Source organism: Pan paniscus, chromosome 20 (assembly GCF_029289425.2).
Source record: "Pan paniscus chromosome 20, NHGRI_mPanPan1-v2.0_pri, whole genome shotgun sequence".
Classification (NCBI taxonomy): domain Eukaryota; kingdom Metazoa; phylum Chordata; class Mammalia; order Primates; family Hominidae; genus Pan; species Pan paniscus.
The window spans coordinates 9,509,147-9,536,159 of NC_073269.2; the positions used below are offsets into that span (position 1 = coordinate 9,509,147).

Genomic DNA, 27,013 nt, shown 5'->3' on the forward strand with positions numbered 1-27,013 from the left:
GGAGATCCACTTCATGCCCAGAGTGAAGGCGAGCACCGGCCTCCCCAGCCCCTCCTCTGGGAAGTGTCCAGGCTTCCAGGGCTCTGAGCTGCCCTTGGCACAGTTGTCGACAGATCTCACTCCTGTTTGGTGCCCAAGGAACATTCAGGGAGCCCCTGAGCACGAGCTGGAGCCGGGAGGGACGGCACAGAGTGGGCTCAGCCGACTCCTCCTGGGAAGGGCCAGAGAGCAAACATTTGTGACTTGGCGACTTTGCAGGCCAGGCCTCCTGTGTCTCGACGTCTCGACTCCGCATGGCAACTCAAGACCCCTGCAGATGATAGACAGCGAAGAAATGCGCGTGGCTGTGTCCGTGAAGCTTTGTTTACAGACCCTGAAATCCAGATCTCATGATTTTTACATGCTACCAAATATGATAATTTTTCTGTTTTGAGCCACTTAAAAATGTGAACATTGGCCAGGCACGGTCGCTCACACCTGTAATCTCTGCACTTTGGAGGCCAAGGAAGGAGGATTGCTTGAGTCCAGGGGTTTGAGACCAGCCTGGGCAACATATTGAGATGCCATCTCTACAAAAAATTTAAAAATCAGCTGGGTGTGGTGGTGTGCGCCTGTGGTCCCAACTACTCAGAAGGCTGAGGCAGGAAGATCACTTAAGCCCAGGAGGTCAAGGCTGCAGCGAGCCGAGATTGTACCACTGCACTCCAGCCTGAATGACAGAGCAAGACCTTGTCTCTCCAGGAAAACAAACAAACAAACAAAAAAACATGTAAACACTGTTCCTAGCTTGTGGGTCGTACCCAGACAGGCTGCTGGCAGGTCTGGTCTTTGAGCCAACAGTGGTGGCCCTGGTGTGGGGGCAGCCTCCCCCTTCCCTTTGAGCAGTGGCCTTCCCTCTGCAGCCATCCAGTCTCTGCTGCCTTGATCTTGTCCCAGCTGGCGATGGATGGTGCCCACTTGAGACCCAGCCACTGAGCACCAAGGTTGGGGGCGGCTCAGCCTTGGCCCCCCACCACGCTCTGCAGAAACAGGCCTTGGAACTGGTTTCTGAAAAGTCACTTCTGGTCCAGAACCTTCTCCTCTAACTGGGCGCCTTCTTTTTCAACACGTCCATCTGTCTGTGAGTCTGGGACTCCTGGGCGGTCTGGGCATCTGTCTCGGCCTCCTCTGTCTTCCCCACCTCGCGGCCTCTCTCAGAGAATGTTCCCTCCGCCCCGAGTGTTTTCACAGCCCCTCCTGACAGCCCTGCCAAGGTGAATCTGTCTCTTCTGCTCTTGTTATCTGTCCTTTTGATTTCCTGCCTCCTGTGTGCTCCTCATGAAGAGCTGCCTCCTGGTGAGGCTACTCCAGGCGGCCCCCGCAGCACAGAGCTCGTGCACCCCAGCTCCCAGGCCCAGCCAGACGTGCTATTTGCATAATGGTTAATTGATTGTGGCTCAGGCTAATTGGTCAACAGAGCGGATTGCCAATAAACCGGCGCCAAGTTCCAGGAGTGGAATGGGACTAGAGGCCGTCTAAATTGCCTGCCAGGAGGAGATGCGGAAGCCGCTGCGCTCACCGCTGCTTGGAACCTTCTTTGCACGCAGGAAGTGGACCCCCCAGAACCAGCCCTTGCGTGGCCTGGCCTCCCTGCCCCGGCCACCCCCTCACTTCTAGTCACGACCTGCTCCTCCCAGGAGCCCCCTCCCGCCCTCTCCCGCGCCGCCATCCTGGGGGCCGCCTTCACCCAGCAGCAAGCCTGAATAACAAATGAAGTCAGCTTCCCAAGGATATAATTTTCTTTAAAGCCTTCAGTATGTAAAACAAGGCTGATTCACTTTTTTTTTTTTTTTAAAGTCATGGGGGGTGCTTTTCTCTGGAGAGGCAGATGGGTGACTCACGTTTCAAAGCCCAAGCTGCCCCTCCCTCCACCAGGGAGGTGGTCGGTTCCCCCCTGAGCAGTGCCCTCTCCACATGGCCTGCCTTTTCCCCTGAGCCAGGCTCCCTCCCTGAGGGCATATCTTGGGGCCAGGGCAGCCCTGTCTGAGCATCTGTGGCTCAGGCTGGGTCGGGAGACACAGTGGACTGGCTCTGTCTCCCAGACAAGGGGCTTGTGGACACAGGCAGGATCCTTCTCTGGTTGGGGGAGCATCCTGGGCCCTGCAGGGTAATGAGCAGTATCCCTGGCCTCCACCCACTCCATGCCAGGAGCGCCCCAAGTCGTGACAACCACAGATGTCCCCAGACATCACCCAGTCCCCCGCGTGGGAACCCCTGCCCTAGACCAAGGGATGGCGTCAGGGTGGGCGCCATGCCCTCGCCCCCGTGCAGTCCAGCCTTCCCTGCCCTCCGCGTGGCTGTGGGACGGCCCCCATGTGTTTACCAGGTGCCCCGTGGGGTGCGGATGGTTCGGCACAGCTGCCTGAGCTCAGAGGACACGGCCTACTCCCTGCTCGCCACCTTACATGGGTCTCTTCCAGAACTAAATCTCGTTGAGCGAGCACTGGGGGCTGTTTGTATTCTTCCCCCTGATGGATGGGTCACCTAAAACTGCAGCCTGGCTCCTGGCGGGTGCCCTCAGCCTCCCCACTCCCGGTGGCGCTGTGCGTTCTGGTGCCCTGCCTGAGCCGGAGCCCTCACAGTGCTCTCTGGCACCCACGCGACGCTCCTCCATGCAAACTCTTTCCACGCGAGAAGCGCCATGTGCACGTGCTCCAGCAGGTACGCGCTCCCTGCAGGACATCTGTGCACCCGCCTCACCACAGCCTCCCTGGCCTACTGCTGCTCTGTGAGCCCGGCTGGGCCCAGGCCTCGTCTCCCCTACCCCTCCGAGCTCGGTGCTGCCTGTCCCCTCCTGCTCTGCCTTGGCCTGTCGCCCCTGCGCCAGTGCAGGACACCACCACGCCTCTGGCCCCGACTCCTGCCAGGGCTGCCATGGCTGCCACACCCCAGCTGCATTCCTGAGCCCTCCCCACCAACAGGGACCTCAGCCCTCAGGGACAGAACCTTACGAGCACAGGGACCTGCCAGCCCCTGCAGGGAGTGCGCAGCCTCAGGGACTCACTTGCTGTCTCCTGTCTCTTTCCTAGAGCTGCCCTTCATTCTCTCAAAGGTGAAATTCCTCAGCACAGGGTCTAGTCTTGGGGGTGGGGAGCACTGGGCCACTTTGGGTGGGGGGTGGGCGGCTCTGAGGGCTCAGCCTGGGGCCAGCCTCCCAGTCCTCCCCGCCCTGTGAGAAGCCCTGAGCCAGCGCGGCACTGATAGCTGATGGTCCCACTCTGGGTGCTGCAGGTGCCCTGTGTTACTGGGTGACAGGGCCAGAGGCCGTCCACCCCGCCTCCTGCCATACAAGCTGCAAAGGACACCTGCTTCCACCTTGGAAATATTAGTGCAGTTATCTGGACTACGTCCCGACATTTGGCTCATAGGAATGAGCCCAGCGGCGTCCAGTTAAGCCTGGCAGGCTAAGTGCTTATTTATCTCCACTCTCTCCTGAAACACCACTGAAACACCAGAGAGTGAAGTGCAGAGAACAGGAGAGGGGACAGTGGCAGCTGAGCACGTCTCCAGGCTTTGAAAAGCAGGGAAGGGTGGGCAGGAGACCCCATGGGCCGGCAACCAGGAGGACAGCCAGCAGGGAACAGCTGGGCTGCACCACGGGGCCACAGAAAGACACAGTGGGCAGACATGGGCAGCTCCTGGGGGGCTGCAGGGGGAACGTACCACGGGGCCGCAGAAAGACACAGCGGGCAAACATGGGCAGCCCCTGGGGGTGCTGGGGGGATGTGGGGGCAACCAGCAGAAGACAGTGGGTGGCTCTGGGCAGAAGGGAGGCGCCTTCCTGGGGTCAGCAGTGGGGCCCAGCTGCCAGCCTCACATCCCCCCAACCCCCAAGGCCAGGAGAGACAATAGAGGGGGTGGGGGTCCTCTGCCAGAGAACAAAGGGGCCCAGTGGAGCAAAGCCACATATGCTGATACTGGGGCTCTCCTAAAGTCACAGGCTCCTGCCCTCAGCAGCCCCTGCCACTGCCTTCACCAGGCCCAGCTCACACACGGCTTGGCACCGTGCACAGAGGGATCAACGGCCAGGGGACCCGACACATTGGAGGCTGCGCTCCCATGACAAAGGCAGGGCCTGCACAGCAAAGAGGGGCAGAGCTCCGAGGAAAGAGGATGCAGTGAGTGCAGGGCCCTGGAGCGGGCCGGGACTTTGCATTATGGAAAAAGAGCCGTTGCTGTGAAGAAGAAACATTCCAGGAACGAGTGGCTCTCCGATGTTACCATCTAGAGAAGAGACAAGCCCACAGTGGATTGGGAGGCCCTTGAAGAATCCCCTCCCACAGCACTGACAGACAGAGCTGGAAGATAGGAAGGATCAGGAAGTCAGAGGCGTAGTCTAGGAAATCTAGCCCCTGATAGGAGTTTCAGAAAAAGAGAAAAGAAAAGTGTCCCGGGACCCAAAGACTTTGCATTTCCAGGTTTAAAAGTCCACCAGAAAGTCCACCCAAGAATGGAAATTACCCAAACCACAATGCATCGCTGTGAAATTTCACAACTCCTGGATTAAACAAAGGCCCTGAAAGCTTCCAGAGCAAACAGATCACATAAACAGCTCACCAGACTGGGGCTGGGCATGGTAGCTCATGCCTGTGATCCCAGCACTATGGGAGGCCAAGGCAGGAGGATCACTTGAGGCCCAGAGTTTGAGGTCAGCCTGGGCAACATAGCAAGACCGCATCTCTAAAAAAAAAAAAAAAAAAAAAAATTATAAAGAATAGGAGACCCTGTTAGCATTGGATTTACAGTCATAATGCCACAAGCTAAAAGACAAAGGAAAAAGGCCTTCAAAAGTCAGAAGAGGAATAATTCTCCCCAAATCTTTTACCTAGCCAAATTGTCAAGAAATGTGTGAGGGGAATAAGGATCTTTTTAGACACACAGAGTCTCGTATTCCACCTCCTTTCTCAGGAAGCTGCTGCAGGATGTGCTCCAGCTAAACAAGGATGTAAATCGAGAAAGCCATGGGGTTGAGGAAACAAGATCTAACCCAGGAGAGTTAAGGGGAGTCTCAAGATCATGGGAGATGGAACCAAGACCCCCAGGGGTGTCATGGAGAGAAGGGGACACCCTGCATAGGAGACCACAGCAGGAGTTTAAGAGCAATGGCAGGGAGCTCAGAGATACCAAGGAAGCTAGGCGTCCAAAGCAGGAGGCCAGTTCCAGACCCCAGGGTGGGGGCAGGGAATGCGGCCCGAGTTGCTCTGTGGCTCATGGATGCACAATGTTTATGGGGCATAAAAGCGTAAACGTGGAATTTGGCTGCAATGGAAGACGGTGGCAGGTGCAGGGAGAGAAGGGGACGGTCATGGAGGCGAGCACGGATGGCCACACCCTCAACACCTGTGCCGGGAGCCAGACCCAGAAACAAGCATTGGGTGCAGAAACACGCGAAGGGGGATGAAGGTGTCAGGGTCAGGAAGAGGCGTGCTCTTAGGACCCCAGAGATGCCCCAAGTGATGGCTGCCCCTCTGCCGTGGGCTGTGCCCCCCTTGCTGTGTCTGTGCCGCCCTTGCTGTGTCTGTGCATTGAGCCCTACCCAGTTCCGTGTAGTGTGGGACCCAGGGGTCTCAGCCTGGCACTGCTGCAGGTAGGAAAGGGCTGGGCTGCAAGGATGAGGCCCCAGAGCTCTGGTTGGGCACCAGGACAGTTCTGGGGCCCTCTGGGGCAGACACAGTAAGGCTTGAAGGCCGTGGGGGTGCCCCTGGAAGGCTGTAGCAGGGGAGGGCCATGGTCGGAAGCGACCTCTAGGGTGAGTTTTCAGGGTGGGGGTGGAGGGAGGGACTGCAGTGGGTGGGAGAAGGCTGTGGAGCTGGGGGCAGCTGAGGCCAGGTGAGCGGCATGGGAGGGCACCCTTCTGCTGGTGCTGTCTGGGACCAGGGCGGGTCCACTGTGGGATCCCGGCCCTACAGCCCTGGGGCATTCCCAGACCAGGAGGGCAGCCCACCTTGGGATGACAGTGGTGACAAGAGCCAGTTGCACCCCAGCGCCGGTCTGAAGCTTCCTCCTCCTGAGCCTGCTGTCTCCACCTGGGGCAAGCACCCAGCATTTGCCTAGCCCCCTAGTGGAGCCTGAGGCTGCCTTCCCAGAGCCGTCCTTGGGCTGCTGTTGTGGAGAATGTTCTCTGGAGGGCAGGGGCCACTCCCGTGTCCCCCACCCACCTCCTGCTCCCTGTGTTAGTGACTCTGGTCCCACGCCTGCCCCTGCCTGCCTCCCACCCCTGCCCGGCCACCCGCAGCAACCTTGTGTGCACCATGCTGTGTGATGCCATGCCTCTGGTCCACCCGCTTTCTGCCTTGAGTCATTGTGGTGGGCCATGCTGCAGACATCGGGGAGCACTGATTCTAGTGAGTTAGGCAGCTGAGGAGCAAGGAGGGCCGGCAGTGACTAGTGTTCTAGGAAGGCTTCCTGGAGGAGGCGCCCCAGAAGCCAGCATGGAGCACAGGGCGGGCAGAGTGGCTGGGAGCAGCGGTGGGCAGGGGTCAGGTCCAAGTGTCCCGAGGGAGCATGGGCTGCTGCTGGCCCATGTGACAGCCTGGCTCAGGCAGAGGTGAGGAGGTCCTGGTAACAGAAGCCCTGGCAGCGGGCCCACCCCACCCCTGTCAGATGAGCCTGCCCCACCTTGGTGACCACTTGGTCCTTGGAGGGGCAGCTGCCACAGGGACCCCCGTGGGATTGAGGTGTCCGAGTCTGAGCCCACGGGGACAGGGGACACGGGAAGCACCCGGAAGCCGCAGCCGGCATTGGTGATTATCCCGGAAACACTGGCGCTCCCAGCTCTGCCTGACTGCTGGCAGGCTTGACGTGGCTGGATCTCAACTGGGGAAGGGGAGAAAGGCCACTGGGGAGCCGGGCTGTGCGGCCTTGAGCTCATGGCCTAGTGAGGCCCCTGGCCAGGCCAGGGCTTAGGGCAGCTGCAGGGGGTGGGCCTGGAGGAGGTGCAGATATCACATGCCTAGGGGAGGCACTAGTGACCAGCCAGGCCTCGGCTTCTCTGCACTCCCGGCTTCTGCCTGAGCCCCCTGGGAACCACCCCCTCCACATCTCCAAAAAGCTTTTGCTTCCTTCCTGGAAAGACCCTGGAGGTCCCCGGGGGAACCTGGTGTGAGGCCCTGGCCGCTCAGCTGCAGGTTCACCTGGCTGTCACTTTTCCTCCCTTTTTCAGCCCCCCTCTCTCTCATTTCTAAGAAGTCCCAGCTCAGCCAAGCCTGTAAGCCTCAGGTTGAATCCCTTACTTGGGGCTGGTGTGCAGGGACCGGGACCTCCCTGATGTACCCCAGGATTGTGGGTGTCCAGGCTGGGCATGCAGGATGCGCCTCCTCTTGGCCCACGCCTGCCCCGTGAGCAGATCCTGGGCTCAGGGCGCAGAGGAGGCCCTGGCAGGCCCTGGGGTGTGGGCACAGGTCAGAGCAGCGGAGTGTGAGCTGGGGCTCCCATGCACCTCATGGGCTGCAGAGAGAGGACCCAGGGAGTTGGGGACAGAGCCAGGTGGCCAGGATCAGGCGTCCTGGGGAGTTGAGCAGAAGTCCTAGAGAAAAAAACCCGTGAAATTTACATTCTAGACAAATTAGTCTGAAAGAAAACAGACACTGGAGAAAGACTGAGGAGGAGAGGAAACCAAGTCTAGAAAGGAAGAAAGAGCAGACCAAAAGGCCGGGGCTGTCGTAAGTGTCTTTTTCGTTCCGTTTGTCGTCTAGGCATTTTCCATGAGCTGCTGTTTCCCTCGGAGCTCACACTCCCTGTGTCTCTGTCCCGTGGCACACGCGGCTCCTGCCGCCCTGTCCCGCCCGTCATCCCACCTGGTGTCAGTCGGCTTCCCATCTCCAGCTGTCATCAGCGTCCCCCGCTTGACACCGTCCCCACCGTGTCCATTGCCCCGTCTCCCTTTGGTCTCTCCTCCCAACACGGCTCCTGCCCCGCAAGAGCAGAACCCCATCCAGGGTTCCCTTTACCCCCGGCCTCCAGCCAGGAGGCCCCCTGCTCATGGAGCACTCTTCTGGGGGTGGGCGGGGGCTGCGTGCTGCAGGACAGAGTGCACAGACCTAGGGCTCTTCCCTCCCTGGTCTCCCCTCCTGCCTGATAAACCTCCCTCTCCAGGTCTCACCGGAAACGGAGCCAGCCCAAGAAGCCGAAGCCCGAAGACCCCAAGTTCCCTGGGGAGGGTACGGCTGGGGCAGCGCTCCTAGAGGAGGCTGGGGGCAGCGTGAAGGAGGAGGCTGGGCCGGAGGTTGACCCCGAGGAGGAGGAGGAGGAGCCGCAGCCACTGCCACACGGCCGGGAGGCCGAGGGCGCAGAAGGTCAGTCCCTGCCGGGCCAGGCCTGGCACCGCTGTTTTCCCACCCCCGTGGGCATCTCCTAGAAGGAACCAGTGCCTGCTACAGCCAGAGTCCCCGTTTTGTAAGAATCTGATTCAGTGGCTTTCTTGCCAGGGTGGGGCATTTCGTGAAAATAGACATCGTAAGGTGGAGGCCGTAAGAAAAGTGCCTCCGTCCCCAGAATTGAGAAGAGCAGTTACGAGAGGCCAGGCGCAGTGGCTCCCACCTGTAATCCTAGCACTTTGGGAGGCCAAGGTGGCAGGATCACTTGAGTCCAGGAGTTTGAGACCCTGTCTCTACTTATGATATAAAAAAAATTTAACCAGGCTTGGTGGCTTGCACCTATAGTCCCAGCTACTTGGGAAGCTGAGGTGGGAGGTTGAGGCCGCAGTGAGCCGTGTTTGCACCACTGCACTCCAACCTGGGCAACAGAGCAAGACCCAGTATCACAAAAATAATAATAATAATAAAAGACCAGGATGCTGTATATGGCCCAGATGCTGGAACGTGCCTGCAGCAGCCACGGCCACTTGTGAGCAGAGGGCTGGTCCTGACTGTGAGCTGGGGCTCCCGTGAGCAGGTCTCCCACCTGCCCTCGGGCCTCCCCACTCTCCCGGGGCTGGCAAGACAGGGGGCAGCCGCCTTCCCACAGGAGTGTGAACCAGCAGTTGTGAACGGGGTGCGGGGGGCCGGGAGGCAGTCTCAGAAACATTACCTTCCCCAGGGGGAGGTTTTGGCTGTGGAACTCCCATCTGTGAGTGTGTAAAGGTTCCTATTCCAGGGTTGACAGCATTTTGTTTCCGGTGACTGGGTTTTATCTTCTCAGTTTAGAGCTTTAGCTGCTTGGGAGTCTGTGCAAAGTGGCTGTTCCCAGCTAGGGCTCCCCGCTGGGAGCCCTTCCCTGTCCCACCCTTTCCAGGCGCCATGCAGGGAGCAGGTTTGTGGGGTGTGCTGGCCAGCCTGCCTCCCACCAAGGGCTGCCCCCAGCCACAGTGCCTGAGGCCCAGGTCATGGGGGCCACATTTGCCGGAGGGTCCTAGTCCTCAGTTTCCCTCTGTATGAGCCCAACATGACCTGGTCTGCCTCCGAGGTGTCAGGTCTCCAGGACGCGCTGGTGCCCAAGGTGAATATTGTCCTTGGAACATGGCAAGAGGCCCAGCTGTGGTGCCATTCAGCAGATGTGAGGTCCCTCCCACCTGCCAGGGGCAGCCGTGGGGTGCCTGATCTGTGACGATGGGGTCGTGGCCCTCGCAGTACTCCAGGAGGCAGGCACGCCCCTGCCCTCCCCATATACATGGGGCAGGTATTGAGGGTCACAGTTTGCCAGTGCCTGTGGGCCTGAGGCAAGAAAAGTGAGCATCCCTGGGGGAAAGAGCGGAGGCCGGGGGTGAGTTTGCCCCTGACGGGCCACTTACTCGGTGGGGTATGTGGGCCCTGCGTCTGTTCAGCACGCCTCAGGAGGGTCTGCCGGCCTAGAGAGGCAAGACGAGGACAGAAAAGGCATCGTGGGTAGAAGAGAAAAGCACAGCTGTCGTGGCACTGTTATTATGTAGCGACAATTCTCTACTGAGAAGCAGCAAGCAAGTCTACAGGCAGAGCCGCCTGGTGACTTGGGGATCGAGCAGAGCTGCCAGAGATGAGCGACAGGCACAGAAACCCAATCTCGCCCCTCATCTGCAAGCCGCTCGCAGCAAACATGGCTCCCAAAGATGCCCCTTATGGTGCTAGCAACCAGAAATAATGGATCTTGGAATAAACCTAACCAAAAAAATGATCTTTATGGAGAAAATTAAGAGACTTTTTTTGGAAATAAGAAAGAATTCCTAAATAAACAGAAGGACGTACCAGGTGTTAGGAGAGCTCTTAAGTAGACAACTAACGGCTTCCCCCACATTCTCTGCAGGTTCAGTGCAGCTCCATTTGGGATCCCAGCAGGGTTTGCTGATTTAAATGCAGGCAGGTGAAAGCCCAAGGCCTGTCAAGAGGCTGGGGCCACCCTTCCAGAAGGCAGGGCTTGCCACAGAGCTTGCAGGACCCAAGCAAAGATGGCAAAAGGTCTAGGAATAGGAATCCCGGAGCAGTGGACATGGTGTGAGACCTCAGTCCCCTCCCTCCCCCGTCCACGCTGCGGCCTCTGTGAGTGCCCTGTGGCCGCTGAAATGAAGGACCACGACCTTGGTGGCGTAAAACAACACACGCTCCTTGTCTCACAGCTCTGGAGGCCACCAGTCTGACACAGGCCTCACTGGGCTAAAATCAAGCTGTGGGCAGGGCTGCTTCCTCCTGGGGGGCTCCAGGGGAAAACCTGTTTCCTGCCTGTCTCAGTGTCTAGAGGCGCCCACATCTCTTGGCTCAGAGCCCCTTCCTCCCCCTTCACAGCCACAGTGCAGCCTCTTCCGGTCTCTCTCTGACTCTTACCCTCCTACCTTCTACCCGGTGAGGACCCTGGGTTCCCAGGTCTCCCAGATGCTCTCCCATGTCAGGGTCCTCCACTCAGTCCCACCTGAATATTCCTTCTGCCACGGGAGGGGACAGATTCCCAGGCTCCAGGGATAAGGATGCAGACGCCTTTGGGGTCATTCCTCTGTCTGCCACATGCTTAGGCGTTTCTGTCAAAAGAGAACTGGCAAACTGGAAACACAAAGCAGGAAAGTATCTTTATAACCCGAGGCTAAGTGATTCTTTATTAAAAAGCACAAACCAGAAAAATAAAAATGGACAAATTTAGTGACTCTCAAATCCACTGCTGTTTATCAAAGGATGAACCTTTAAGAAAGTGAGAAGACAAGCCGATAGGTAGGGAAGATATTCGCCACCCGTCACCGACCAAGAGCAGATAAGAATGCCTGAGGACCAGGAGGGGCTCAGCCCCCCAAGGAAGAGGGCACGGAGGAGGAGACCCCTTAGGCTAATGAGCCCAGCCTGCTCTGGGAAGCGCTGAGGAGACGCTGCTGTGTGCTCCTCGGACCACCAGAGGTGGAAACACCCACCGTGCCCAGCCCTGGAAGCCGGTGCAGCGGGCAGCCCAGTCCCCTGTTGCCTGGGACCTGCGTGAGTCCGGCTGCATTGGAGATGGACCTGGCCTTATCCAGAGAAGTGGAGCATTTGCAAACTGCACACCCAGAGCTGCCCTCAGGGCACGTTTCCTGGAGAGACCCCTGCTGGGGGGGGCACTAGGACTGTGCAGATGCAGGGACAGGCAAACTAACCAACCTCCATCGATGGAGAGGGACAGGGAACCAGCGCCTCCTGTCGCCCTCGTCTGCCCCGGAGGCATGAGCGCTGGAGGCCACTGCTCCATGCCCTGTGGCTCTCGGACACGACCTCGCGTGGCACGGGGCTTCTCATATGCTGTGGTCCGTTTGTTTAAAGTCCACAGATGGGGCGGCTGAAAAGGCTGAAATGTACAATCTCACCCTGTGGAAGCGGGAAGATCACGGTCCAGGTGTCAGCCGGGCTGGCCCATTCCGAGGACCCAGGAGGACCTCTCCCAGGCCCCTGTCCTGGGCTTGGAGGCGGCACCTTTGTGTTCCCGTGTTCTCCCGGAGTGTGTCTGCCCAGATTCCCCCCTTCCTAAGGATACTGGCCACGCTGGGCCTGGCCCACCCCAAGGGTCTCATCATAACTCATTCCGTCTGCAGTGACGCCCTTCCCAAACAAGGCGGCACCCCAGGTCCGGGGGCTAGGACTGCAGCACCATTCAACAGCACAGGGACTCAGCTCTGCAGCAGGCGAGGGGCTTCCTGCAGGGCAGGAGCAGGCACAGGTGCCCATTTGTGCTGTCATCCTGCAGGGCCTGTGTCTACACTGCAGGTCCTCTGGGGTTTGGGAAATCCTCAGAAATAATGCAGACTCCAGCAGGCAAGCTGGGCGCCTGAGCATGGGTCGTGCTGGTAGAGGATAAGTTCCTGGGCTGGCTGCGGTAGCCAGGCCTCCTGTCTTCTGAGCAGGAGTCTGTGTTTGATTCTGGAGACGGTGAGCCCCAGGCGAGGTCGGCAGGGGAGTGGGGGATGGGCGCAGTTCAGGTTCTGTTCCAAGGGGGACTGTGGGATGTCGCTGGAGAGACTGGCGTGGGACAGGGAGATGGCTGAGCCGTGACCATTCTCCCCACAGGATGGGCTGGCAGGGGTGGGCTGGGCTTGGGCTGGGGTCCCTGGGGGTGGGGGGCTGCGTGGGCCACCTTGAGCTTGGGCCTTGTGAAGCTGCCCTTCTCACGAGTCGGAACGTGCTGGGGGCTGTGTGTGGTCTCCCAGGAGCTGGGTGAGTTATGGGAAAACAAACAGGCAGAGAAAGATCCAGGCTTGGGTCTGGGGACCCGGGCCCACCCAAGCCCACCCGTTAACTGCCCATGTGACCCTGAGCTGGGACACCGCCTTGATGGACCCTTCAGGAGGGCAGAGATAAGAGGACACGCATCCTCCCCAGGCCGGCGCGGTGGGGGAAATCGGGCAGGCTGCCGCCGCCGCCGCTGCCACCTGTGGGTTCAGGCAGCGAGGAAAGTGGCCCAGTCCTGGGAAGGCTTTTACAGAGTGGAGCTGGCTGGTCAGTGTCTGTCCTGGGTTCTCAGTGGGGCCTCCTGGGAGGGGTCACAAGGATCCCCCGTACCATGGGTGTCTTCCTCCCTCTTGAGCAGACTCTAGGGGCTGGCCAGCCTCTGGCTGGAGGAAGGGCGGCCACCAGCTCCTGTGACTTGTTTTACCCAACTGGCTAGCAAAGCACTGTGGCTTCTTTTCCTTTTCCTTTCCTTTCCTGATGGAGTTCCGCTCTGTCACCCAGGCTGGAGTGCAGTGACGCAATCTCAGCTCATGCAACCTCCACCTCCCAGGTTCAAACGATTCTCCTGCGTCAGCCTCCCAAGTAGCTGGGATTACAGGCGCCCGCCACCATGCCCTGCTAATTTTTGTATTTTTAGTACAGACAGGGTTTCACCATGTCGGTCAGAATGGTCTCCAACTCCTGACCTCAGGTGATCCACTCGCCTCAGCCTCCCAAGGTGCTGGGATTACAGGCCTGAGCCACTATGCCCAGCCTTCTTTTCTTTTCTTTTTTTTTGAAACCGAGTCTTGCTGTGTCCCCCAGGTTGGAGGGCAGTGGTGCAGTCACGGCTCACTGCAGCCTGGTTTCCTGGGCTCAAGCAGTTCTCCCACCTCAGCCTCCTCAGTAGCTGGGACTGTGGACGTGCACTGCAGCTCCGCTCATTTTTCAAAATTTTTAGTAGACACGGGGTCTCGCTATGTTGCCCAAGCTGCTCCCGAACTCCTGGGCTCCGCCTCAGCCTCCCAAAGTGCTGGGATTACAGGTATGAGCCACTGTGCCCAGCTTTCTTTTCATTAATGTGACTGTTATTTACTAATCTTCCCAAGCCCACTGACGAGACAGCCACACCCTCCCCAGCCCCGGCGTTACCTGCTCTCACTTGGGCCTCACCATGGCCTTGGCCTCCAAGAGACTCAGGTTCAGGGAGGTCCGGGGGTCCTGGTTCTCCTCTGGTCTCCCCTCCCCATGCGTGGTCCTGGCTGGATGGGCGGCTTTCCTCCCCTGACAGTGGAAGTTGCCCGCTGGAGAGAAGCCTACACCGCGTGGGAGGGAGTGGAAACCAATGGCTCGTCCAGCTGCCTGGCATCGGCGAGGCCCTGGCCTGGTCACTCACCATCCTGTTTAAAGATGTACAGGGCAACTCGCTCCCTCCCGAGATCCCCGGGGGTCCACATGCCCTGTGCAGTGGTCACGGTGCCAGGAGGCTGGGCCTGGTGCATCTCTGAGGCCTGTGGCTTCCACGGGTCTCTGAAGGGATCAGCCCCCACAGAAAGGCCAGGGAGCAGCGAGGAGGGTTAGGGGCTACCTTGGTGCCACGTCAGGGTCTCTGCTGAGGGAGGGCTCAGGACTGGTGCTGCCCACCCCCCGCCCCCCCGACCTGGACACCCTTATCTCTGTTCCACGACAGAGACTCCTTCTGAAAATGACCCAATCTGGCAGGGGTGGGCGTTTTCTTGGACACAGCCGTTTTCCCCGGGAGCCCAAAGTCCCAGGAGCCTCTGGACGAGAGGTTTATCTCGAGAGAGCCTCATAAATGCATGTTCACAGTCAGGGGCACGACAGGAAATGCATGCCACAGCGCTGCGGGAAAGATTTCCTAAAGCGGTTTCTGGTCCTCCTTGAATGCCAGTTTCCCGCCCCTAAAAGCTATGACGCTGAGGCACCTTTCAGGGCCTAGCAGTGGGGTGTGGGGTTTTGTGTTTTCATATGGAACAAGCTGGGAAGGGGCCGGAACCTGTTGCTCACAGGGGCCAGGGGGCATCAGCATCGAGGAGAGGTGCCTGGGGGGCGGTTGAGAGGCTGCTTCCCAGTGGCTGCTGGTGTCCCCTACCCCATTCTTACTGGCTGCTTCGAGGTCTGGGAAGAGCGGCCGCCCTATTGCCCAGCGCTAGGAGGGACTAGCAGCCCCACCAGCCAGCCCTAACCCCAGAACCAAGCAGAAAGCAGGAAGGCGGCCTCGTCCACCTCTCCTGAGCCTCCGGGGAGGCCCCGCCTCCTGGAAGAAGGCCTGCAGTGCAGGACACACAGGGTCAGGGGGCAGAGCCAGGATGGGGACCCAGGAGGGCTGGCATAGTGCCGTCCTGCCTCCCAGAGGGTGGAAAGGCTGCGGTGAGTGCGGCAGCCAGCCCCCAGCCCTTCCCCTCCCCTCGCCCTGGAGTGCTGCTCTCAGGAGAGGCCTCGTGGCTGGTGACTGGTTTTAGGACACGGAAAGCAAAGGCTGCCATGTCTGGAGGGCGGCCCCAGCTCATAGTGAGGGGCTGTGAGCTCAGCCCGGGGACCCCCCCAGCACATCCCAGCCGGGCCTCTGGGACCATCAGGCGCACCCGGCTGCGGGTTCAGCACGGGAGGGTGGCGGTGTTGAAGGGGGTGGCCAGAGAGCCCCTGAGACCGGGGCTGGTTGGCCCAGGCATGGAAGCCAAGCACGAAACTTGAGGGAGGGGCCCCATAAGCCAGGCCGCAGCTGGTGAGTTGATCTCGGCAGCCTTGGAGCAGGAACAGAGTGGTGTCCTTGGAAATGGGTGGTTTCTTGCCCCCTCCACAGGGCAGCCTGGGCCTCGGGCCTGTCTTGGGGTTTGCTGGAGGCTCTGGTGGAAACCCCGGCGCTGGGGAGGAGTGGCCTCGCCACCAGGCAGGCTAGTGAACCCTGATGGTGGGGGTTTCGCTGTGACACCTTCCCTCCACCCAAAAAGAGTGCTAGCAGGGCCTCAGCTGGCTGCCCTCGGGGGCCTGGGTGCATCCTGGGCCCCATCTGTACCATGGTCCCTGCTCCGTTCTGAAGCCCCTCACCCGCTTCCCTCCCTCAGGCCAGGCAGGTGAGGGGCGTGCCAAGGTCCCTGTGGAGTGTAGTCCCCATGGCAGGGACAGAGCCCCAAGGAATGGCCCACAGCAAGGACAGAGCCCCGAGGAATGGCTGCGGGGTGTGCCGCCGTCTTTGAGGGTGTCCTTCCTGGCCTTGGGCATCTCCCTCTAACAGGGTCCCCTGTGTGTCTGCCCGGGCTTCACAGAGCCTGGGAGCCGACAGGGAGAGGGCTGGAAACTTGTTCTTGTGAGTTTGAGAATCCAGGGCACCAGCAGGCGTGGGCTGTGCGTGGAGTGCATTGAGGCTGCCGCCATTGTCATTCACTGCTGTCTCCAGACAGGGGATGGGGTGGCACTCATCAGCCGGGCACCTGAGGCTCAAATTATGTCCCGCTTTGTCTCCCATGCCTGGTCCCTCCGGGAGACAGAACCAGGCAGCCAACCAGGGAGGGCTGTGGGGAAGCGGGACTTGGGGCCATCCCTGTCCTTGGAGGAGGAGGGAGAGAGCCCTACAGTGTGGCCCTTGGTGAGAGGACAGCCCCCGGGAGGCCTAAGGGACGATGGTGGCCTCAGCTCCCCACCCAGCCTTGCCTCCCGAGCAGAACCAGGGCCTGGGGCGGTCACACCAGCCACCCCTCAGCTCCCAGGAGGCCCCGTTGGTGGGGGGAGGATGCCAGCCCCTTAGAGAGGCGGGGACTCCCCAGGGACCCTCTGAGCAGGCACCTGTGGTCTCATGTGAGGACAGCCCGGCTCTGTGTCTCTGGCCCCACAGCCCCGGCTGGAGTCCCCTGTGCGCAGAGCTGCCTGTTGTGTGTGAGGACAGCCCAGCTCTGTGTCCCTGGCCCCCACAGCCCCGGCTGGAGTCCCCTGTGTGCGGAGCTGCCTGTTGTGTGTGAGGGGTGGGTGGGGGTGCCGGCTGGGGACTCTGATGAGCGTTTCCTCCTCGCCTCCTTCCCCACTTCCTCATGTGTGCACTGAGTGGCCCTGCAGCTGGAGGCCGTGAGGCTGTGTCCTGGCATCTTCCTCCCTCTCCTGAGACCATCGATGCCCCAGGTGGGGCCCTCCTGGGCCAGATCCCACGCCAGCCCCCGCCCTTGAAGTTGAACCTGGCTTGGGAAGCCAGCCCGGCAGTGGGGGGCCTGAGTCCCAGTCCCCGGTGAGGCTGGATGGGCACCGCAGCCTGCAGTCCTGAGTGAGGCTGGGCAGGCGCTATCATGGACGAAGGAATATTGGATTTCCTTAGGGGAATAAAGCTGTTTGTCCTCAAGTGCCTTTTACACACGCAGGACAGTGGGTTTCCTGACAGGCGCTCGGGGTGAGGCGTGCGGCCTCTGCAGCCTGCCCGGGCTGCTCCAGCTTCCAGCCCTGGTGAAGCTTCCAGCCCCTCCCCTCTGCATCTCCACGCCTCCGCTCCCAGCCTCCCAGGGAGGGGGTGCCTCCCCTCTGGCATCGGCAGGGGAAAAAGTATTTCTTCCCACGCCAGCCTGTCTGCTGTGTCCAGTGTTTACCTCCCCTGGCCAGATAACAGCTGAGGGGCCAGATAACAGTGGAGCGGGGCGGGGGGGGGGGGGGGTCATATAACAGCGGGGGGCCCGGATACCAGTGGAGGGGAAGACTGCGCTCCCTGCAAGGCCAGACAGGACCTGGGGGTGTTCCAGGCTCCCCTGCCGGGGTGGAGGTCAGGGAGGAGCCTGGCCAGTGCCCCCAGTGCCCCAGAATGCTCAGGACTAGCAGGGGTGGGGGCCAGGGCAGTGGCGGGGGCTGCCTTCACCTTATGGCTGCTCGCCTGTCCTTCTTGAGAAACAGGTGGGCGTGTGCCTGCCAAGGACACCGTGGGCGGTCCCCCAAGCCTGCAGATGGAGCTGGGTAGGGTGTGGGGAGGAGAGCTGGAGCAGGGAGGGCAGGGCCGCCTCCACAACTGGGGGAGGCTGTGGGCTGGGGGCCCCTTGTGGGAGTGTGTGGGGCAGTGTGGCTTCCTCCTGGCTGCAGGGTCTGTTGGGGGAGGGTCCTCACTTGACCCTTACTGGGGTCAGTGTGGGTCAAGGGTTAAGTGTCACCCTCGGCCCTTGGGAGCCTCATTGCTGAGGGTCTCAGCGCTTACCACTGGGCCTGGCGTCAGGGACTGTGGAGCTGGGGGCAGCCCGTGGTGGGTTGTATAGCAAGTGGTGAGATGTGGGCGCTGTGCTCCAAACCAGACCCCATCACGTGCCACATGGTCACCAGTTCAGTGTGCAGAGATGAATTTCCTTCTCTCAATTTCTCCTTATTTTTCCAGCCTGTTGGGGGAGGTGGAGGTGGTGAAATGTTAGCAGTGACCAGTTCATCCTCATCTGCTTGGGACCTTCCAGTTTTAGCACTGAAAGCCCCACAGCCCAAGAATCCCTTGGATATCAACCACGGTTCCTCCTTCCAGAATGTCCCAAGAGCCTTAGGGCCTGGAGACACACAGGTGGGGGCCTGAGCCCCTGTCCCCCTCCTCCAGATGGAGCAGGCAGGGCCCCAGGGCCCCAGGGCTCACGGTGTTCTGGGGTCCACAGTGTGCTGTGCGGCCAGGCTGGTCTTCCTCGAGGATAGGGCTCCAAGGTGCCATGCCACAACTTACCCTGAGTGCGGCGGCCCTCAGAGGGATTGCCCCGGCACGAGCTTCCCACAGCCCGACACAGAGCGCCGCTGGGCTCACATGGAGCCGTGTGCAGGGCCAGGTCCTCCTGGGCACTCCAGGGCAGAAACCTTTCCCAGCATCTAGAGGCCCCTGCGTCCCTCAGCTCGGGTCCCTTCCTCTCCCTTCACAGGCACAGCGCAGCCTCTTCCAGTCTCTCTCTGACTCTCACCCTCCCGCCTCATCTTGTGAGGGCCCTGTGAGGACATCGGGCCTCTTGGATCATCTAGGATCACCTCCCATTTTACTCAGTCCCACCCACAGAATCCCCTCTGCCAGAGTCCCCCATGTCCCTCTGTCATGTCCCACATCCACATGTCCAGGAGAGTTGGGACCCGCACGCTTCTGGGGGCTGTGATTCAGCCAGCCAGGCTGCTCCTCCCAGTTTTATTTTATTTACTGCACACCCGTCCTGGCCCCAAAGTAAAATGCCACCAAACACGAGTCAACTGTCCCCTCCCTGTCACCTGTCAGGAAATCTCCCCAGTGCTGGCCCCGGGGAGTTCCACGCGGAAGGGTGTCGGGCCCCACAGGCCCATCTGACGCTTCCTGGTTCGCTCATGTGACCGCCAGGTTGGGGTTCATTGATTAAGATTTTGTGCGTTGTTCAAGGTTTTACTTTCGTCAAAAGCAAAACCTTAACGTTTCTACATCAACAGTAGAAATGTACGTAATTCGGATACACGAGAACACAAAAAGTGCTTCTCCCCCACCCCCACCGGAAAAGTGCCATTTGGTACGGCCCACCCAGGTGGGAGCCCGGAAGACAGAGCAGCCTCCCCTGGCTGGGTTTGGTGACCCCAGAAGGCACATAGAGCAACACCTCCTGGGTCCTCACAGGCCTTGGCAGGCAAGTGCTGCTGCTGCGCCTGCGTTGTGGGGAGACCAAGGCCTGGGGGTGCCTGGCCAGGTGCCCCTGCGGTGATCTGAGGTGGCCCGAAGCCTGTGTTCTCTGCCCACCCATGTTCGTGTGGCCTCTCTGGGTGGAAGGAGCCCTCGACCATCCCAGCCAAAGTTGGGGGATTTCTGGGGAGCGTGGGACCAGCACTTGAGCCCGGGTTCTCCTCCCTGACCTCCCTCTCCTCTCCCCACAGAGGACGGGAGGGGCAAGCTGCGGCCAACCAAGGCCAAGAGCGAGCGGAAGAAGAAGAGCTTCGGCCTGCTGCCCCCACAGCTGCCGCCCCCGCCTGCTCACTTCCCCTCAGAGGAGGCGCTGTGGCTGCCATCCCCACTGGAGCCCCCGGTGCTGGGCCCGGGCCCTGCGGCCACGGAGGAGAGCCCCCTGCCGGCGCCCCTTAATGTCGTGCCCCCTGAGGTGCCCAGTGAGGAGCTAGAGGCCAAGCCTCGGCCCATCATCCCCATGCTGTACGTGGTGCCGCGGCCGGGCAAGGCAGCCTTCAACCAGGAGCACGTGTCCTGCCAGCAGGCCTTTGAGCACTTTGCCCAGAAGGGTCCGACCTGGAAGGAACCAGTTTCCCCCATGGAGCTGACGGGGCCAGAGGACGGTGCAGCCAGCAGTGGAGCGGGTCGCATGGAGACCAAAGCCCGGGCCGGAGAGGGGCAGGTGGGGTGGAGCGGGGGAGGCAGGGAGGAGGGGGGCAGGTGGGGTGGGGCAGGGGAGGAGGGGGCAGGTGGGGCACAGGGGAGCTGGTGGCGGGGGAGGGGGGCAGGGAGGAGGGGACAGGAGGGCTGTCTGCTGGTTTCACAGGGAACTGTGGCTCTTCTCACAGGGTAGGTGGGGTGTCTGTACTTAGAGAACAGAGGAGCCCCGTGGTTCTTTGCTGGAGCAATCACCCCAGGAGAGGAGACTCAGGCCTCAGGCACGCCGAGCCCCTGTGTGGCTCTGAGGGAGCCCCACCCAGGGGTCTGTAGTGGGGCCCTCACTGCAGCCTGTTGTGTGTTTCAGGCACCGTCCACATTTTCCAAATTGAAGATGGAGATCAAGAAGAGCCGGCGCCATCCCCTGGGCCGGCCGCCCACCCGGTCCCCACTGTCGGTGGTGAAGCAGGAGGCCTCAAGTGACGAGGGTGAGTGGGGGTCCCCAGGTCGGCTCTCATCAGCCCTGCTCCGCGCTCTGCTGCTGCTCGGGGGTGGGGGGGCCTGGCTCCCCTGCGGCCTCCTTCCCCCACTTCCCGGGTCTCCTCCCCTGAACCCAGGCCTTTCTGTGGCTCTGCCGCAGTGACAGGCTGTCACTGGGGCAGGTGGTCGTGCGGGGAGGCAGCTGCTGTTAGAGATGCTCGGCTCTGCTCTGCTGGCTGGGCTGCCCATGATGGGCGGTTCAGGGCTGGGGAGCTCGTACCTCCCCATGGAAGATTCCTCCCAGGGCTGAGCACAGGCCTCTCCAGGACTTGGAGAGGTTGGAACAAAAGGCTCCCGCGAAGCTTTGAGTGGGAGGGGAGGAGATGGAATCTTCGATTTAACCCTCAGCCGAGAGCCGCTGTCTTGTGTGCAAAAGTCCTGCTAAGCCAATTTTTCATCTTCTGCTTCGGCCTTTCATTGGGGATGCATGTAGAATCTGAAAATGGTCTGGATGGCGTCTTTCATCCTGCATGCAATTGGAGGGGTGGGGAGAGGAGGGTTCTAGAAGCGTGTGGGATCACAGGGCGGGAGCTCCCAGGAGTGGAGGAATCGGCACGGGGACAGAGGAATGACCAGGGGCCCCCACGGGCTGCCTTGGGAAGGGGTCTTGCCTTCTACCCAGGTATCCTTCCAGAAGGCACCTCCGGGGCCTCCGTGGACTCCCCCACTCCCCACACCCCACTGTGACCCTTTGGTGAGACCGGAGCATTTGCCTGTGAGACCATCACGGCCCCAGAACCCCAGGCATTCTGGGGTTGTGAGTGACAGACGCAGCCAGTGGCTCTGTTCTCATTCCCAGGGCCTCGGGGCCGCTTAGGGCCTTCCCTGGGCTCTGCTGGCGGTACTGTCTGGTTTGGGTTTTCAGAGGAGTCTTGGCCTAAGGGCTTCCTGAGTCCACGGTGGGAGACCTGGGCCTCCACCTTGGGGAGCCTGCCCTGCCCTGCCCTGCCCTCCTCTAGGTGAACCAGGGGCAGTGCCACAGCTGGGCTGATCCCAGGACCCCAGGCTCCCCTTTAGGTTGGGCTGAGGATTGGGCCACAGGAGTGGGCACCCCACTTCCTGGGGACAGCACCCCTGTGTCCACAGGAGATTCAGGGAGGGGACGTGGGGAGATTGGGGTGCGGCAGCTGGCAATGGAGGCCATTAGAGTTCAATGGGAACAGGCAACAGGTGGGAGAGAGACCGCCGCGGCTTCTCAGCAGCAGACCTGCCTTCCCGGAGAGTGTCCCCATCACGCAGCTCTTCCTGGGGCGGGCTGCCTTGGCTTCCTAGCCCTGGTCACGGCCCCTCCTGACTCCCTGTCACACTCCTCCGGCACCTCCCTTGAGTTCAGTGAGTCTGTGCCCACCCAAGACAGGAAGGACAGTGTCTCTGAGTCTCGGCTGGTCACTGCCGACGCCCCCACTCAGACTCAGACCCCAGGACGGGTGTAGGGCAGCCGGGGCAGGGCTGGGCACTGAGTTTGGCCGGTCCTTGGCCCAGAAGGCCCCGGGTGAGTGGACGGCTCTGGATGTCCAGGGAGAACCAGATGTTGGGGGAGGGGCTCAGAGGAACCATGTTTGGGGGCTCTGGCCTCAGGTGGCAGTCAGCCGAGACAGACGTGTCCCCCTCCTGTTGATGGGATGGGACGCTGCAGTGTCAGCTTGATGGGCATTGTGGAGAATGGGGCAGCCAGGAGGCAGGTGGAGGGGGAGCTATGGGCCAGGGACCCTGTGGGCAGCCAGGGCTGTAGACCCGGGGCCATCCCCTGGGCAGTTGGGGTAATTCCTTGGACGAGTTTTTAGGGGGCTCAAGTGTCTCTCTCCCTCTCCCCTCTGTTCTTCTAGAGGCATCCCCTTTCTCCGGGGAGGAAGATGTGAGTGACCCGGACGCCTTGAGGCCGCTGCTGTCTCTGCAGTGGAAGAACAGGGCGGCCAGCTTCCAGGCCGAGAGGAAGTTCAACGCAGCGGCTGCGCGCACGGAGCCCTACTGCGCCATCTGCACGCTCTTCTACCCCTACTGCCAGGTGGGCAGGCGGGCCTCACGGGTCCCAGAGAACCCCAGGCAGGGGCGGTGGGAGAGGGCGAGGGACCGGGCACCCCACACGCCTCCCTCTCTCACGCAGGGCAGGGTGTTGGCCAGCACCCCGAGTTGTGAGGGCTTGTTCCTGACAGCCGTAGGCAGAGCCTGGTCTCTGGGTTTTATTGGAATGAAGCTTGCTAACGTGCCCATGTGCAACATGAGCCATGATGGATGGGGCAGAGGGAGGCTGCGGAGGCTCGGGGTCACTGCCCTCAGGGAGCGCCCGTGTCTGGTGGGCGCTGAGATGGGCCGGGTGGTGTGGGAGTGCAGTGAAGGCCCAGGTACACCACCTGGGTGGCCGGGCGGGGCTCCCGCAAACCCTGGCCTGTCTAGCTGAGCTGGGCACCTGGCTAAGGTCCTGTTTCTGGTGCTCTTTCCATGCTGGCCTCGCCTGTCCTCTGCACCCAGATGGGGAGCTGGCCTCTGCCCACGGCCATCCCAGGCATCAGCACCCAGCCCAGCCGTTTTCCTCGGATCTCTTAGATCCCCCCTTCTCTCTTCCCCTGGGCGTGCAGCCTCCCCAGGACAGGACCTGGCCACGTGCTTTGCACTCCCAGCTTCTAGCCCCATGCCAAGCATATCCAGGCATCAGCAGAGCTGCCCTGGGTTGGGGACGTCACCCCCCAGGCCTGTGCGCCGGCCGGGCCTGGGTGGACAGAGCCAGGGAGGGTGCTGTGCCAAGGGTGGTGAGCCTGTCTTGGGGCCCTGCTGCTGGGAGCTGGATTTAGTGCTCTGGTTCCTGAGACAAACAAGACCTGACAGCCGACACCGTCTCCAGGCACTTGCTGTCCTTTGTGAGGCCAGAGAGGCTGCTGGGAGCCACAGGGCCGGGAACGCCACTTCAGACATGCGTCTTCCTAACTCCCTTTGCCAGGCAGAGTGTGGAGACTCGTTCATCACACACCACCCCCAGCATACCCCAGCGCCAGGGGCCACCCAGCACCAGGGGCCACACAGGCCAGCCTGAGCTCTGTGTCTGGATGCAACCCTCATGGAAAGGTCTTCGGCGGGTTGGGGACAGGGTCAGACAGTGTTTGGGGATCGTGACTTTCTGGAGGAGTGAGAAGAGGGGCCGAGGTGGCTCTGGCCATCTCCCTGACCTCCCCCTCCAGAGCCAGGGGGTGTCGAAGCCTGGGGCAGGTGCCCTGAGAGAGGTCCGCGCCGCCCGCCCGCCTACCCCACACATGGCTCTGTCCCCTGAAGGTCGCCTCTCCCCTACAGGCCCTACAGACTGAGAAGGAGGCACCCACAGCCTCCCTCGGAGAGGGCTGCTCGGCCACATTACCCTCCAAAAGCCGTCAGAAGACCCGACCGCTCATCCCTGAGATGTGCTTCACCTCTGGCGGTGAGAACACGGAGCCGCTGCCTGCCAACTCCTACATCGGCGACGACGGGACCAGCCCCCTGATCGCCTGCGGCAAGTGCTGCCTGCAGGTCCATGCCAGTGAGTGCCACTGTGGGGCCCAGAGGAGCTGCGCCCTCCTTCAGGGTGTTGGTGGGGGTGCCGGTGGGGGCTCCATCCTCCCCTGCGGAGGGCCACACCGGCCCCTCTCCCCAGGCTGCACTTTCAGGGCCAGGGCAGGGGCCTCCCCCGGTGACTTCCTGCAATTTCTGACTTTCTCATCCTTCCCGTTGTGGTCCCACCATCTAGAGCAGGGGGAAAGGCTGTGGCCATGGAAGGGCTGGGTGACCGCATGCCACCCCGGGGCAGGACAGGGCCTCCACCGCCCCCAGCATCCAGAAGATGCCAGTGCAGGCCCAGGTGCTGGCCTCTGGTGCCAGCCTCTGCGGAGGAAGCCTCTGCTCCGAGGGGCACTGGGCTCATCCCACCCTGTCCCTGACACCCAGAAGCTCACCCTTAGGGCCAGAGCAAGAAATGGGCCAGGCACCCCGTCTCTCCACAGGCTGTGTTCCCTGAGAATGGCTGTCTCTGCCAAGCAGCCTTTGGGGGCAAACATCCCTGCCCTTGACCTTGGCCCAGGCAGGGTTCCTCCTCACTGGCCCTCTGGACAGTTCTGCCGAGTCTTCTCCAAGGCCTGGGAGGCGACAGGAGGAACTCAGGCAGCCGCTACGCCTGTGATTTGTGGCTGTGGTTGAAACTGATGGTCACAGTGAGATTGCAGCGTGGTCAGGGCGTCTGATTTATCTCTGCTCTCAGGGACCCCTCCCCAGTCCTGAGGCTCGACCATGGTCACAGACAAGAAAATGGATGTCTGTCTCTTTCCCACGCACGGGGGGGTGCGGTGGCAGGAATTGGACTTCCAGGGAAGGAGGAGGGCTCTCTGGAGACGTTTAATTTTCTGTGCCCCTGGCCAAGGCAGGTAGCCATAGATCTCAGTCGGTTTCCTCCTGGCGGTGGCCTGCCTGGGGGCTCGCGTTGTCTCCTGGCTGGGAGGCTCTTCACTCTGCTTTGCTGGGCCTGGGTTTGAGATGTGCCCCCGGGGCAGATGGGCTCCCTGGGGGAAGGGTTGCCGAGGGTCCCAGGCCTGCCACAGCCGGGCCGCCCCAGCCAGGCTACCCCAGCAGACGCCCCTACCCCCAGCCGTGCCCACCACCCTGCTGCTCTGGAGGCAGTGAGGTCCCCGCCCCCAGCCTTTTCAGTGGGCCATCAGCACTGGCAGAGAGCCCCTTCCACACTGGGGGCAGTGACCCCCAGCAGAGGCAGAGCCCTGGGGGGCAGGCGGCACCCCTGCCCTCGCTCTGGGGGCATGATTCGACCTTTTGTGCCCTTTCCCCATTTCCAGACCCAGGGCCACATCCCACAGTGAGTCTCCCTTGTGGCTTTGGCCTTTCTGGACATAGCAGGAGGAGCTGCTGTTGGGGGTGCAGACCCCCAACAAGGAGGGGCCCTCAAGACACCACCAGGCTGAGCGCGGCAGACCCAGCTGGAGCTCAGGGTCCCTGCTTCCCCTCCTGCGTCCTCTTTCCACACAAGTAGCTTCCAGACCTTTCTCTCGCTCCACATGCAGTGGCCTGGATTGAAGCTCAGAGGGTGGGAACAGCACGCACCCTGAATGCTGCAGCTGCGTGCGGAGGCCTCGTCACTCCACATACGGACACTGGCCCCCGAGTTACCTGGCCCCTCCCCCTGAGTCTCACTCGGCTCCCCAAGTCTCACCTGCCCCCCAGATCTCAGCCAGCCCCCGCTGTCTTCCAGGTTGCTATGGCATCCGTCCCGAGCTGGTCAATGAAGGCTGGACGTGTTCCCGGTGCACGGCCCACGCCTGGACTGCGGTAACTCGCTCCCCGCAGCGGGGGTGGTGCTCTGAGAGGCCTGGGCCCCGGCCCCACTCCAGTGGGGTGACTTTGGGGTGTAGTCTCCCCTCTGTGGGCCTGGGTTCCTTCACCTCTGCCCTGAGCGGGTGGAACCCAAGGGATTCCCACCTGTCACTTTGGTGGCTGCTAGGTTGAAATATAAGGGCCGTGGGCTGGGGACGATTGGTGGATCAGGCCCCAAGCAGTGTGTGGGGAGCCTGCTCCGAGCCCTGCTCACCCAGGGCTGTCTGGTCTCCACAGGAGTGCTGCCTGTGCAACCTGCGAGGAGGTGCGCTGCAGATGACCACCGATAGGAGGTGGGTGGCACCGCGCGTTGGGGCTGGAGGGCCGGAGGGGAGCCTGCCCTGGGCTGAGGCTCTGCAGGGTGTGACCCCAGTGCCTAGGGGTTGGCCATCACCTCCACATAACCGCCCCGTGTCATGCATGGGGTGGAGCATACACCTGCACCGACCTTCCTGAAGGTCCCCAGGCCCTGACCCAGCCGACAGCCACATCACGCCCAGCCCCTCTGTGACCAGCCCAGGTCCTCAGAGGCGCACCTGACCCCGCTGCACCTGCCCTCCCAGGTGGATCCACGTGATCTGTGCCATCGCAGTCCCCGAGGCGCGCTTCCTGAACGTGATTGAGCGCCACCCTGTGGACATCAGCGCCATCCCCGAGCAGCGGTGGAAGCTGGTAGGTCCTTGCGGTCGAGGCCCACCCTGCCCGTGCCTGTAGGGCTGCCGGCCATGCTCGGCTCCCCACCTGCGCCATCTGAAGCGGTCTTTCCTCCAAGCTCTGCGTCTCCATGGGGGTGGTGGGCAGCTTTCAGGAAGCCAGTGACCCCGACTTCAGCAGGTGTGTTATTTTTTGAATCCTTCCCCGAGGTGCAAGGTACAAAAGTCAGAAGGCATCAAGGGTGCCAGAGATAAGCAGGCCCCGTCAGGTGCGGCCTTGGGGGCATCCTCTGCAGAATCGAGCACCCCATGCGGTTTCCACCTTCCCACAAAAGCAGAGGCACCGCACGTGCCCTGACACAACCGGGCCGTCTGATCTTTGTTGTTTTTCTAATAATTATAACAAGCCTGGGCAACATGGTGAGACCCCATCTCTATAAAAAAAATAAAAAACACTAGCTGAGCGTGGTGGCACACACCTGTGGTCCCAGCTACTCGGGAGGCTGAGGTGGGAGGATCGCCTGAGCCCGGGATACCCAGGCTGCAGTGAGCTGTGATGGCACCATTACACTGCAGTCTAGGCAACAGAGCCAGGC

The 27,013-nt window shown here is 61.3% G+C and overlaps 1 protein-coding gene across 5 annotated transcripts in view; it reads left to right on the top strand.

Moving 5' to 3' along the window:
- The window catches only part of KDM4B (lysine demethylase 4B), a 188,777-nt gene that overhangs the window by 146,674 nt on the left and 15,090 nt on the right, over window positions 1–27,013 (top strand). For 2 of the 5 annotated variants that reach the window (XM_034945664.3, XM_034945666.3), the window contains exons 11-19: window positions 7,599–7,700; window positions 8,134–8,333; window positions 19,440–19,909; window positions 20,252–20,372; window positions 22,251–22,429; window positions 23,707–23,929; window positions 25,643–25,719; window positions 26,002–26,057; window positions 26,328–26,436. In XM_034945664.3, the coding sequence (XP_034801555.3) occupies window positions 7,599–7,700; window positions 8,134–8,333; window positions 19,440–19,909; window positions 20,252–20,372; window positions 22,251–22,429; window positions 23,707–23,929; window positions 25,643–25,719; window positions 26,002–26,057; window positions 26,328–26,436 (1,537 nt within the window). The other 3 variants (XM_034945665.4, XM_063599791.1, XM_034945669.4) reach the window with 3 other exon arrangements.